General features: G+C 39.4%; 2 protein-coding genes across 2 annotated transcripts in view; one reads left to right on the top strand and one right to left on the bottom strand.

Annotated features, from left to right (window-relative positions):
• UBAC1 (UBA domain containing 1) overlaps positions 1-15,145 on the top strand; it is a 105,128-nt gene that overhangs the window by 42,698 nt on the left and 47,285 nt on the right. The window lies entirely within an intron of this gene.
• Positions 10,506-15,145, bottom strand: part of KCNT1 (potassium sodium-activated channel subfamily T member 1) — a 58,266-nt gene continuing 53,626 nt past the window's right edge. Inside the window, exons 29-30 of the mRNA XM_053473680.1 lie at positions 11,332-11,416; positions 10,506-11,106 (exon numbers count right to left, since the gene is read on the bottom strand). Of these exons, the coding sequence (XP_053329655.1) occupies positions 10,983-11,106; positions 11,332-11,416 (209 nt within the window). The 3' untranslated portion in view covers positions 10,506-10,982. The remainder of the gene's footprint in view (positions 11,107-11,331; positions 11,417-15,145) is intronic.

The following is a 15,145-nucleotide window of genomic DNA, read 5'->3' as shown; positions in this document are numbered from 1 at the left end:
GCCTTTTAACCCCTCCACAACAAAGCCTGTACATGTATGGGCTTACAATGCATTGTCATTAATGGGTTTAAGGTCAACCCGTTGTCCTTAAGGGGTTAATGAAGACTATAGAAGCTGTGCTGAGCCGGCATAGCCTCCTTAGCGTTGGGGAGATCATTGGGCAGTGGGACACCGTGGGGGGGAGGGGTAATTGCCCAAGGGGGCCATCTGTCCCCCAATTTTGACTGCCACCCACTGGACCTGCCACCCCAGGCCAGGATACGCCACGGGTTGTAACATGTCTTAATCAATCGTGTAATTGTTCTGATTTTTAAATAATTTCCTATTTTTTTGTACAATTGCCTTTATTTAAGGTACTTTAAAGGTGTGAACGTTTGATAGACAACGTGATACACAAGTTTATGGAGAAGAATTTGAACCCTACATGTTGTGTGTTTCTCTATAAATCCATAGAATGTACTCTGCCTCTTTTATTTCATCCCAGGAATTAGAAATTAAATAGATATATATATTTATTTAAGAAAAAAGCAGATCTGCCGCTTGCCAATGTTGAAGTTTTTGCACCAAATTAACAAAAACTGAAGCCTATTGTAAAAACGCGTTCTCGCGGACCGGTTCTAATTTACGATCCAAAAACAAACATCAGCCATATTGTTTATTTTATTGCAGTGATATTTTTGTTCATTTTCCTCCTTTGGAAGAAGATACAAGACAAGAAGCAGGTACAACCAGATGGAGAGCGAGGCGGAACGAAAGCCACCAGCCACGCAGGAAAGAAGGCCGTTTCTGGCACGGTTAAGCCGGCGAAGGTTGGGGTGTTAAACATGGAGGATTTCGTAACCGTTTCCAAAAACACCGGTCAAAAAGGTCGTTCTAAGTCCGCTTCGGCCATTCTGCTGAATGATTACGGCCTTCAAACCAATTCAAGTCTTTGTAAGAAAAAGACGGAGGAACGACAGGCTTCTCGGAATGTTGGCGACACCAAGAATAAGGAATTCTATGTATCGAGTAAGAATTCCGACGGTAATGTGGAGCTGTGGTATTACAATAGCTTGCAAAGCGGTTGTGTCAAGAACATAACCGGCAATGCCGTGAGCGTGAGTGGGACGCATGCTGGAGTAAATCAGAATCCGGTGCGTGGAGATAAACCGTATCCACCAGACTTTGAGACGTACGCGTGTCTGTCCGCAGAACAAAAGCCAGTTGAGGTTTCTAGGGACTTGAGACTAAGAGAGGCAAACACAGACAATCTAGAACCCTTGGTGTACTTGAGTGTTCATACTTCTTCTGAAGAACCTCTTGTGAACAACCATAGAAGCCAAAAGGTCGCCCACAAATCAACTTTAAAGCCACGTCCCTTGAGGAGAACCTATACATGGCCCCATGAGAAGACCAAGTCTAGCCAAGAGTCGGATATGTCTCATGAAAACTTTTTAAAATCGCTTAACCTTTCTCCGGATCTGAGGGCCCCACGTATAATGGGACAGCAAGCGAAAGACCAGGGGGTTCCGAGCAGAGATGGCGGTCACCGCGTTGACACGTTCGATAGACTACCAGAAGGTAAAGATCCATCGGAAAATAAAATCTTTAATGAGCAGCGTCCTAAGGAGAGTTCCCCGAAACCAAAAAACAAAGAGGAGTCCAAGTGTCGAGGAGGAGAACAGTCTAGCGCTTTGTCTGCCAGGAGGGTCTACCAGAGGTCCAACCGTAATTACCGCTCACGAAGAAACCGTACCTCTCCAGAAACTGGAATCCAGAGGGAAGATCTCAATAGCCAAGACTCCTTAGGCAGATCCAACCTGAGGACCACGCCGGATGATGACACCCTACTGGAAAACAATGAATATAACTTCATGAATCTACTGCACGAAGTGGTGGAAAACCACGGCAGGTGGACACGAGCGAGGTGGAGGCAGATCCACCAGCAACGAGCTGTGAGCAGGTCTCCCCCGATGTCGTAGGGCCGGTGGTGGCATTCAGCGTATCGTTTAGCCTTTGTGAGGACCAAAGGAACCTGCAAAATGCTGTATATTTACTTCCAGTGCCCAAACCCAACTTTCTGGAGTAAATACAATTGAGAGACGAGGACGAAACTCATAGATTATGTGCTTTTTACAAAGATTAAAATATCACTTGGCCAATCTATTTACGTACCGACGTATATGGGATGCTGTCAAGTTTTAGGAGATCCAGTGATAAGGCCGGAAAAGACAGATACAAATTTTAACCTTCATCAGATTGGAACCGAGAAAAAAATTCAGTGTCCATTCTAAACCTTTACCGAGAATTCCAAAATGACATTTATCCCGCCTGCCGGTCGCTTGCTTGTCTCTGTATAGAATTTTATGTATAATATAGTGTATTCCGAGATGGGGTGCCGGAATGTTTTTTTTAAAAAGTCTAGAATGGGTTTGTTGATGGAAAAAAATTATTTATAAATTAATAAATGATAAATAATAATAAATAATTGGGATATAAGTAGTTTGTGTTTCATTTTGTAACTTTTTGTTTTCTCTCATGCATTTAGTTGGCATGGCACCGTGTTATGTGTTACTATGTGAAATAATTCAAATAAAGTGCACAACAAAAAAAAGTTAATAGTTTTTCATTCCGCATTGTACTGGAAATCCCCTCGCATTCTTCAAATATATTATTTGAAATCTATTTAAAAAAATCTAAAAAAGATTTACATATGTTTTTGTCAAGGTCATAAAGTCATTTTTCGGCCACAGGAAATACATGGCGTGAACGGTTTTGTTAACTAAGCTGGGAGAAATATCTTTTTGGTTTGATTAAAAGAGAAAACCTAGAATGTGACGGCAGATACGGGCAATTATTATTCTTATGCTCATTCTTCATACTTGATCTTCTGCAGGTGGCCTGTCCTTCACCCTGATTATGTGTTTGATTGTCTGCTTCTTGGCCAAGCGGTGGAAAAACAAAGTGGCAAACGGAACCGAAGAAAGGCCTGACGGGGATCTGATCAAGAACCACGGAGAGGATAAAGGGACCTGCTTGGCTGCTGGAGCTAATTTATCGTATTGTAACCTCAACAACCACCCGCCAAAGGTCCACGTGCCACCATCAGAGAATCAAGCAAACCGTGCACTCGATACAGAAAAGAAGCCTTTTCACAATCCCAGCTTTTTATCCAAAATTGCGCAATCTGGCTGCGACGTCACAGTGGAAAACGACCTAAAAATGAACGAGTTGGGTCACTTTTTAGCTTTTAAAGGAGACCAACGTGGAGATGTAGGAAGGGTTTCCAGATGTTTCAGTTCCCCGGGTCTTGTTCCCCTCCACGAGGGGTTCATGGATTGCGTGATCTATAACTCCGCGGTTCCCGTGCATTCTGTGGCACCAGAAAGACTCGAGAACACAACTGGGGTCACCACTTTACATCACGACGGCCAAAAACTGCAATTACCGCCTGACGCGGGACTAGAGACTGAGCGGCGTTTCGATTTGTTACAGCACAGCGATGATGCCACCAAGAAAATAAATGAAGTCTACTACAGTGCTACTGGTAGGTTTACAGAATACGGGGATGAATGGAAGGTTTTGTGGATCATCATCATTTCACCAACGTTTTTCTTCGTTTTCAGGTGTTGTAAAGTACATCGAAACACGCGTAGAGTCGTCGGGTCTTTCGTTGGCCGCGTTTAATATCCCAGAGGACGCGGGAGAAGCTGTGACCTGCAACTCCGTAACATTAAAGAGAAAATGTAAAACGTGGAGCACCTTCTGCCACCTTCCCAAAGATTTCCATGGAAAGGAAGCGGACTATCGACCGAAAGCAGGCAGGGATATGAATATCTTTACTGAAAACCTGGGAACATCTTCAAAAAATGAAGACACGGAAGGAGCAGGGTGCGAAGGAGAGCCCACAGGTGGATTGGAAGTTTGCGTAGAATACCAACAAAGCCAATATTCCAACTCGGAAAACGAGCAGCCGTGTTTCTCATGTATTAAGGATGTTAACTCCACATCCGATGGCGACACCGGTTACCAGCTGAGCGTCAATCTTCAAGATGAGACTCTTAATTTAAAAGTTGGCTCTTCATCTTCTCCATGCCAGTTGGTCAACAAGTCCTTGAAGGTCAAGCACATGGACGATGTCTTCGTAACAAGCCAATTCCAAAATGGCGGTGTTGGTGTAGACGATGCTCTTCAGGATACTAAACATGGACTACCCCAAACCCGATTGAGCGTTGATAGAGTTGATGCCTCAACCCGAAAGAGCAAGAAAACCAACGGGAGTTTACCACGGTTGCATGTGGTGTCGGAAAAAGAGAAATTTTGGAAATACCACGCAAATTGTTGTGACGAATTCCAACCGTGTCCAACGGCCACGCGCGCTTTGAAACGTCTAAAAATATTACCTACAGAACCACCGTCCATGAAATCCAATCCAGGTCCTCCAGCAGACAAAGACCTTCTTGAAGGTAATGACCGAGTTAAAGTCAATCTCTTAGTCAGAATCTCGCAGAGAAAGGATTCCAGAAAATCCCAGACGCCGCCATGGAAATTGTAATCGAGCTGAAAATGGTAAATTAAAATTTCAATAACTTATTTTTGTGCAGAAACCTTTTTTTTTGACGGAATGTCACAAGAGACGGGAAACTTTGGCGTAGTTTTCGAAGGCATTTTTGCGATGTGTCCTAAAAAAAAAAAAAAAATCTTCATTCCAAACTATTTTAATTTGTGAAAACTTTTCTTACACCATTGAGTGAGTAGTGATAAGAAGTTGCGTTAAATTTGTATGATATTTATATAGGGGAAAGGGATGAATGTCCTGTGACCTGGAACTTTTTCTTGGGTTACGGTTAATTTTATTTATATTTATTTACCAGATATTGTCTTTTCTTTTTATCCCTACAGAGAAAATCTCACTTCCGTATCTGCCATCGAACTATAACAAAAACAACATTCTGCAAAAGCCCGGATTAGACAAAAAAAAGAATTATGTAAGCCTCCCAGATCTGAACGTGTTCCGTGACAAACAATCTCAACGATCAATCCAATTGGTTACAGTTGGGCTGGTTAAGTCAACCGACAACCTAAACTTTGATCATGTCATAAAAGAAGAAAGTGTTTCGGAAACTCAAGACTTACAATCGAGTTGTGACAGTGTAGCAAGTATAGAAGATGTACCCTCGATCTCTACATGTCCTACAGAAACCAATGAAATTGATCCAAATGCCTATTCCATAGCAGACCTGTTGGCTCCAGTGACCTCAACTGAAGGGTTGAAGAGCCTTGAGAATATGGCAGATGATGAGACAGAGCTGGTGGTAGAGGCAACCTCTTTACTTAACAATCGGAAGCTCAGTAGAGTTGCCTTCTCGGACAATAACATCAAATTAGAGACTGATAGTGAATTGGGCGATGATATAGAGCTATCTAAAAGTCCAAACCCAACAAGCCAAGAGGCTCTTTATGGTAACACCAGCTCAGAACATGTCTATGTTAATTGTAAGAGGGTATCTTACAATCTGGGCAACGTGGTGCCCCATGACGACTTCAGAGCGATAAACATGGGAATTTGTGAGACGCAAGGTCATCATAACGAACTGGTGGGATTTGGTGACTGCGTTGATGGTCTCCAACCAGATGACAGAGAAGACATCGAGTTTGCCGTTGGAGAAACCAAAAGTATCCTTGATGGCCAGCTGTTACATCCCCGAGACTGTAGTACAAGCCATCTTCAGATGAAACCACCTGATTATGTTTCGACCACTCATGAAAAATTGAGCCGAACATGGGAGGACTCAACAGACGACCAAGAGTCCTGTAATATTAACGTCCCCATCAGTAACGATGACGTAAAGAGTAACACAACAAGAACGGTCAAATCGAAAAATGCAGATCAAGAATCTTACAAAATTTCTAAAACTCTAGAAAAACGCAACCAAAGCCAGCCAGAACTCGTTGACCACAGAACTCAGAAGAGAGGAGATGCTAATAAAACAAACCAGCCTTGGAAGAAGGTTCCTCAGCTGAACCCACTTGAGAAAGACAATCGCGTGGATCTGAGGGATTACCTATCAACTAAATCTTCCAAAACACCCTACCAGTCTGTGTTTTCAATGCTAACAAAAGTATCAGAGCAGGGAACTTGTGAAGAAAATGGAAAAAACACAAAAACTCTAGAATTAGAATCTTCTGACGGCGATCCAAAGACATTCAGAATTCCGTATTACTTGGATGAGCTTTGTACACAACAGGCCGTTAAATTTAATCATTCGAACTTTACCGGTGGTAAAAGAATGGATTCCTTGGAATACGTAAATTATCTGTACAACCGGAAACTAAAGCCCTTCCATGATTGGTTTGGCCGGGTAGAAAACGTTGGCCGAGAAAACAACGACCTCGGCGTCTTATCAAATCTCCACTTCTGCAAAGTGGCAAAAGGTTTGCAGTTTGGAGTAAGACCTCCAGAAACGGCCCCTCACCTCCCGGAATCTGATCCTGAACCCAATGGGGCGTCCCTTAACCCAGGTCAGGGGTCAGGTCCTACTAAGGAGGAGCTGGGGGCAGATAGCGAGCTGGCGGTTCTGAACATGCTGAGCACCTTAAAGCAACGTTTAGCTTTGTCAACCGTTTGTAACGAGGAAGACCCGAGTCTGTAAATGTTTATATCTTCATAATAATCTCATTTGTGGCAGATCAGAAATTAGATTTAAAATTTTAACAAAATTGAATTATTTAAAAAAACTAAATTAAAAAAAAAAAAACATTAAAAAACCCCAAAAAACCTTAGAGTTTAATATCTCTGATTTAATTTAAATTAAATCTCTCTGATATTAATTTAAATTAATCTCTGACCCCCCCATAAATTAAAAAAATAATAATCCAACAAATGTAAGAAAAATACATGCTTTTTATTATTTTGAAATACTCTTTTCATTTTATTTTCCTAGAAATAGAGAGGTTAATGTGAAGGAGATACATTGAATATTACATCACATCGTTTATTCACAAACGTTATCAAAGCAGACGTAAGAAATGCAGAACTCCGTTCAAATATTCGTAACAAGTTCTAATCTGTCCTAATTACATAATCGTCCAATCCAAATGTAAAGACCGGCCATGCAGCAAAGGATCGTGGGATTGGCACAACGCATGGGAACGTTAACGGTCTTGTGTTAACAAATAATGTAAAAAAAAAAAAATGAACAGAAAAATTTTACTGAGATTTTGAGATTATTTTTTGTTTATTTTTGGGAAAGTTATAATAGAGCACAGAAAACATCCAGTTATATTAAAAAATATATATCAATTATACAAAAAAATAATACTGGGGGAGCCATCTCATATTTCCCTCATAATACATAATTTTGTGTGATTTCTGATATTTTGATCTATCAAGTTTTGATATTTAGACATGTCATGAAAAAAAAATTATTCTAATAAAAAATATAATACAGTTTGTACTATAAATTACAGACCTAATTGCCAAACAGAAATATAAGATATTGACCAACGTTAAAAGGCCCAAAAAAATACTGTAGTTTTATTTTATTGAAAATGTAATTTTATTTTTTTCATTCTGCACCTTGTTTTGTTTAGAAGGAAAATTAAAATTTGCCTAAATTTTGACAATTTTCACAAATCATTGCAATTTTTGTCATCCTTTAAATGTAGGACAAGCTGGGGTAGAATGTTTTGTTTGTTGAACTGCCTTCTAAGAACAGGCAGCTTGTGCTTATTAGTCTTTATAAAACTACCAAACTAACCAATTTTGGTTCAAAAAATAAAATAAAATAAACCCGGTAAGTATTGGTATCACAAATTGTCTAAGGATTCAGCTTGGGTTTTGAGTTTTGTTATTTTATTATTTTAATATATATATATTATTTGTTTTACGGGACTTATGTAAAGAAACTCTAAAATAATAATAAAATAAATTCTAAACGCCATAAAACTGTATTTTTTCTTAAAAAAACTCTTTTAAAAGGTTAGTGCCTGTTTCATGCTTTCTCATACGGCCATGTACTGAATTTAGTGCTGTATAAAGTTGAATTTTATTATAATATCATATTTGCATTCAGTATATTTTTACTAAATATTTTACAAGTGCATTGATATTGTGATATAGACAAAAAAAATAAATCTATATACACATGAGATTTTTAGGAAAACATTGACATAGAAATCTTTAATATTAAAGATCAACCTTATCAATACGGCTATATTTAATATAAAAGAATATTATTTATCATTCAGGTTACAATCATGCCTATATGCAGCTTATCAAACCTAAATAATATATCTGTATCAAACTCCAGCGAATGATGGGCTCTCTGTTATTTGGGACCACAGGCTATGTTTATATATATATATTATAGGATTCCATAGCTATATTAGATATTAATATTAATATATATTATATATTAATATCTAATATATAATATATATTATATATTAGATATTAATATAGCTAATGGAATCCTATATTATATAGCAATATTTATATATATATATATATATGTATATATATATATATATATATATATATATATATATAATATATATTATATATATTATAGCTATGGAATCTTATATATTTATATATAATATAGCTATGGAAACCAATCACTTTGCTGCTTGTGCTTTCAAATACTAATACCTTTTTAATATGATATGCAGATATAACATAAATAAATACAGATATTATACATTTTGTTTGGTTTTTTTTGCATTTTAATTGCCAAATCAGGAAAAATATATATAAAAAAATACAAAACTGGGAAAAAAAGGCTTTAAATCAATATTGTAAATTGGCATAATTTTGGGAATTTAGCACATGTACCTTTTCTCCTAAATCTTAATATTTTAATGATTCTTTTTTTTTTTTTTTTTTTTTTTTTTTTTTTTTTTACTGATCGCATTTCTTCCAGATGTTTGTTAATCGGCTGAAATGTATCGAAGAAAAAACTAAAAGAATCGGTACCGTATGTAACATCCAGGCTAGTTTATATGTTTGCACAGAAGAAACAGCAATTCTGACCCAAAAATATGAAGAGGTAGCATAAGAAGAGCACCTTAGGGCAATAATGATAAAGGTGAATTATTGCATGGAATATGTAACAAAGCATCAATAAACACAATATAAATACTGAAATTCTTTTAAAAAGCACAATATCTGTATTTACGATGAAAACGATTTATTTCTGAGAAATCTGATGAAAGCTTCCGTGATTATTTTATTTTTATATCTATTTGCAATAAACCGCGTTGAAAGCCTTTCGCATTTATTTGTATATTTTATTAAAGTGGAAATGTCGATTTAATTGAATTTTGTTATTAAGTAGCATCTCACTGATTCTAAACTAAATGAATCAATATTCATAATAGAAAAAAAATTATACATCTATCACGGCCGGGATTATATTTAACCCTTTGATTGTCGATATGTTTCTGATACGCATTGAATATTACCCCAGGACGGGGGAAGCTTCCTTTCCATTCATGATAATTACTAAAATAGTTTTTTTTGATCTTCTTTGAAATATACAGGGGGTTAATCGCATTAAATTCCAAAGCACTTTACATTTATTTTTTTAAAAATCCATGATTTTAGTAATATTTTTTTAATTATTTTTTAACAATTGCGATTTTTCTCCTAGGCTTTTTATTAAAGGATCCTCCAAGGACTCTCGAGTCCTAATTTTAACATTGATACAAAAAGAGGGTAAAAAAAATGAGGATGGGTCATAAAATTTGTATGGAGACGGGAATAAAGGTTTCTCATTGTCTCCTTTTATTGTTTTGCGTTAGAGGCGAGTAATACTGACTTGGTCCCTGTAAGAGGCAATTTAGTGCATTTTATTACGCTTAACATAACCTCTGAATTCTAAAATAAAAATAGCTTATAATAAAAATAAAAAAAAAAAACCCATGGGGCGCAAGGCATTTGTGGACCAGGGCTTGCCTAATGCCACCCGCGGGGCCCCTGTGCATTTTAAATGGGTGATATGACGATACATGTTTTTAATTATAAGTGGAATAATATAACTAATTTATCAGACATTTTGGAGAAAATCGCTGCTGTATTCTCAGAAATACATTTTATTTTATAGACTGTGGCCTTGTAAAAATTAGTTTTAAAGCCTCCCAGCAGAGGTGGTAGAGGGTAATACAGTGAGGGTATTAAACATGCATGGGATAGACATACGGCTCCTGAATCTAAGATGAGACCAAGGACTGATTAAGGTTTGAGTCTTTACAGCAGGAGAAATGGGGACTAGACGGGGGCCGGATGGGGGCCGATCTGCCAGCAGGTTCTGGCTTTCTATCTGTTGGTATACATTCTGGCCGTGATGGGGGGCAGAAACATGATATGTTTACTAACTGGGGGTGTCTTTATATTCGCAAAAAAGTAAGATTTAATGCAGTCTAATGGATTAAGGCAATTGGAGTAAAAACGAACCGTTTGCCGCCGTGCTGTACAGACCATTTCATCTCGTTCCGGGGACTTCGACTTCCCGCGGCCCCCGGCGTGTTACACGTTGTATGTAACGGCTCAGCATGAAATGGTTAAATCCAGACTTGTTTTCATGCCAGGAGGAATAAAGCACTTGCAGGGATGATGCGATGATATTATGTATCAAATGGTTAATGACAGAACGTAGATGAGAGTTCCGTTGCAAGCTTTAAATAACGTTATAATGTGAAAATGGACTTAAGACGCAGAGATTTCGGTGAAATCGACCGGTTTGTTCGATGGCCTCTGACGGAACGGTACAAAAAAGCCGCCATGTTGCCCAATAAAGTCTTATGATGTCATCGCGAGGAAGGTTCCTTTTACTAATGGCAGTGGAGATATCCGAGGACCATCTTCTTCCACTTATCCCATAAGATTCAGGAGCGCCGAGCAGCCCCTCGGATGACGGTACCGGCAGAACATATGGATTCGCCTTCCTTCCGCGCACGCGGGGTGAATAGGCACAGTCCGGGCCGACCCCCCCGGCCCTTCCTCATAGCTGCGTCTCGTCTCTGGTCTCTGGATTGCCCACCTGTTCCGTTTTGAAGCTGTTACTGTGTTTTGGGGCGTTTGAGTCATTGGCGACGTGGGCGAGCGGATCGGAGCGGATCAAATACCTGCAAAGCGGAGGAAAAAAAAAAAATGACCTAAAAACCTGGATTTAAAGATAAATTGGATATAAAAAAAAGCCAAAGTTCTCCTCTAGAGATAAAGTACAAGATCCTCATCCCTGCAAAGAGAATCGGTTCCTTTATCACAGACATTCTATGAAATATTAAACACGTTCTGAACATTCTATTCCTTTTGTCCCCCCCATTAAAGCCCCCCCCCGTGATACTCACACGATGTCATTGAGCTCCAAGCGCGTGTCCGGAGGTGGGTTGATGAGGACGTAGGACAGCGTGTTCTGGTGGTCGTTCATTTCGTCTGTCAGAAAGAGAAGACAACTGTATACATGCGGAGCGTTTTATTACATCAGCGGCGCGCTCCGTCGGCTCCCCGGATACATCAGACACCATGTTTTCTGTATCGAGTTGGCCGAGCCCCGAAGGGACAGCGACCATGCCAGAGTTGGTTCATGTAATAACAGAAACCTAGAACCTGCCGGCAGATCAGCCCCATTCGGCCCCCGTCTAGTCGCCCGTTTCTCCCGCTGTAATGACTCAAACCTTAATCAGTCGTTGGTCTCGTCTTAGATTCAGGAGCCGTATGTCTATCCCATGCATGTTTAATCCCCTCACTGTATTACCCTCTACCACCTCTGCTTTGAGAGAGACAGTGACAAAAAGGAGAATGATAGAGAGTGAATGAGAGCGTGCGTAAGCATGAGCGAGGGTGAGTGACAACAAACTTTGCTTCCAAATGGAAAAAGCCCTCCGAATTTCGTCCAGGAAATGAAATTTGTTGTCTGAAAACGAAAAATTCTTTAGAATCTACCACGGCCCACGGCTGACTTCTCTATTAGAGAAATTTAAAAATTTGTCAAAATATCATCAATCGATATGAAAACCAAATATATCAATGTAATGAAGTCATTATTAACGTGAGTTGTAATCCTATGCCTTTAACTGGTTAATCAGTTATTTGGAACCCTAGAACTTTAAATCAGGCAACAATACTTAAAACCTGGGTTTTTGTATAAAAAAATTGTAGGTTAACCGAATTAGAATTTTTTTCACAGAATCACAAAACAAAAAGATCTATTGAAAATCCACGAGATCCAACGGCGTTTCCATTGAGGAAACTGTTGGATTACTCCTGAGTTCCACCGGGAGCCTCTGATGAGGTCCACGAGGTCCCCAAAGGACCACCTCTTTGGCCAAACCCAATTTTCAAAGTCTACCCAACATTAGGAATGAAACGTAGGGTTCCACAAGAACGTCCTTCAGTGTCTCATGAACCATATATCGGGGAACAAATGCACCTACATGAGCTTTCCGACGATCTTGTGAGGAAGGAAAAATATGGTTAGAACGTTACAAAGAATGCTGGCCATTCACATGGAATGCGGGTGAATGAACTGGCTTTATTTGTAGACGGGTGAAGATGAAGAATGAAGGGGGTTTGGTGAAAATGGAGAACGCGGTTCTAAAGTCTCAGGTCGTTTTACTGCAAGACTCGGCACCTCTTAAGAAAACTCATAACAGAGGAAGTTCCAGCGTAACTCGAAGACACATTCCATGGTGCTGGAATCACCGTATTTTCTGCTGTAAAAAACGCAAAATTTGTTGATTTGTTTTTCTCTTTTTCTCCTTAACTTCTCAGACAACCGATTCCCTGTCTCCGCTTCTCTGTCCGCTTCCTTTTCTCCTCTTCAGAGTCCTTCCGCAGCAGGGTGACCTCCATGCACATCATGCGGGCAACCTCTTCCCCCGTTCCTCCCATGTGACCCGACTAACGGGGTAAGATGTTGCCCCCGTGGTGTGCGCCGAGGCTACACTGGGTTGCAGAAGCGAGTCGAAGAGGAGAGAAAAATGCAGAGAGGAGACAGGGAAGTGGAGAGAGATAAAGAGAGAGGAGAAAACAACAAACTTTAAACGAAAATTGGGCGCTTTCTCCTTCGTTTTTGTTTGTTTTGTTGGGGTCCCTCCTTGTTTTTGGACATTCTTACGAAATAACAAATTTAGTAAATCTAATAATTCTATGACCAAATAATTCTTTAAAATGACGTCATCAAAAAGGCAGTAACATGGAACTTCCTCTTTAACTGCTTATGTGCTGCAGTAAGAACGCTGGAGAGTAGAAATCCATCATGTGACCGGTAATCAAACCCTTTTACCATCACAAAATGTTTGTTTATTACATCATGGTAGGCAACACATTTGCGGCACGTCCCGCTCCAAGGAAGAAGCTTTTTTTTTTTTTTTGGTGAATTCATGCAGTGAGTCAAAGCCTTTCCTAACCCACTGAGTATATTGCCATGAACGCATTGCTGAGCAGACCAGCAGATCAGGTAAAAGTGATCAATGTGATGCCGTCTGTAGCTTTTAATGGAATACCATGTTTTTTTTTTGTTTTTTTTTTTATCAAACTGGCAATATATTGTGGGGGCTTCCATAAAAACTGTTTTCGCTCAGTTTTTGTATAGATGAGCACATCAATGGGGTATAAAGCCAACCATTCCTCCCACTTACATAAAACTACCCCTGCGCGCTTGCCCACCCCCCAAAAAAAATTAAAATAAATTGATTTAACTAATAGGACAAGGTGTGTATGTTGTGCTAAAATTTTAAATATTTTTTTTTTAAATAAAATAAATAAATAAATATATTAACAGAACATAAAGATGGCGGATAATGCTCTACTGGTTTAAAGGGTCATTTAAGAAGACGCTTTAACTGCGGACCTGGCATGAAACCCACGAGGGTTGATTGAAGTAACCTTGTGTAAGGTACAAGGCCCCCTACTTTCCAGGATGGACACGTATGCATGGGGTATCATTATAAATACATGAATGGGGGCTGGGCAAACCCCCAAGAGCTCCAGAAATGTTACTCATGTCGCTCAGATTTTTGCCCCTTCCCAATCCCTTTCTTCCCACCGTTTAAGTGAAAAAAACCTTATTAATAAATCAGATGTTGCGTAATCTAAGGGTGGGGGTATGTGCGTTGTGCCCATGCCAAGACCATGACTGGTTTGCCCCTGAAGACCTATCTAGCCGGGATGGGACCCTGCTGGCGAGTTGGCATAATCATGGACCCATTGAGCGCTGAGTCAAGTTGGACTCCCAAGGAGAAGAATTTACCTTGCAAATCTCCAAGGTTTACCCGATTCATGACATCACAGGCAGTTAAATTTGCTACATCCTCTACAGGACATACAGAAACGAGAGGGGAAAAAAAGTACAGACATAGAGAAAGAGAGAGAGAGAGAGAATCAGCTTAGAAGATACGACAGGTTCTGCATTAACCGGCAAATAAAGTCACGTCTGAACATTCCAAGAGCTCCCCCTTCTGGCGTGGTATGATGGTATGGCCCATGCCGGCGCATGACCGACCCACGCGAGCTAGAACGGTCACAAAAAGGCGAGATGTTTCCTAAATCACAAACCTGGAGCACATTTGGTCCAAAAAAAATTGGAAAACAAACTTTGTCCCATTTATTTTATACCATTAAAAACATGTTTTTTCTTTTTAAACTTACAGAATTTCTCAAATAATCAACCGGGGCAAAAATAAATAAAAAATAACCTACTCTGGATAAAAAAAAAAAATAATAAAAACAGTATTTGTTACCAAATGTTATATTTTTCTAAATTGTTGCCTGCATGAATTTACCAAATCACAAAAATAAAAGGGAAAAAAACATTTAAAACAAAAAACATTCCGTTAAAAATCAGGATTTTAAAGGTCATTCTCATTTTCCTTCATGCAGGAATAATCCGTGAACACGTTACATACACCACACAATCAGAACATACAAAATACCCATCTGCATACGTGGAGATAGGGGATCCAATAGGAAACAAGTAAGGTAATGTTCCCCCCGCCCGCCCGACGTTCCCATTGGCTATGTGAGCATATATCCCACTGGTTATAGTAGTTGGAAAATTCCACGTATTGGCTGCACAAATAGGAAGACCTCACTTCCCATTGGGTGCGGCAAGGGGGGGGACCCTATTTCCCATTGGCTGTCGTAAGGGGAAGATTCTGTATC

This window comes from Spea bombifrons, chromosome 8, assembly GCF_027358695.1.
Source record: "Spea bombifrons isolate aSpeBom1 chromosome 8, aSpeBom1.2.pri, whole genome shotgun sequence".
Taxonomy (NCBI): Eukaryota; Metazoa; Chordata; class Amphibia; order Anura; family Pelobatidae; genus Spea; species Spea bombifrons.
Note: the sequence above shows the minus strand (reverse complement) of the source record. Positions and strands in the feature narration are given on the sequence as shown.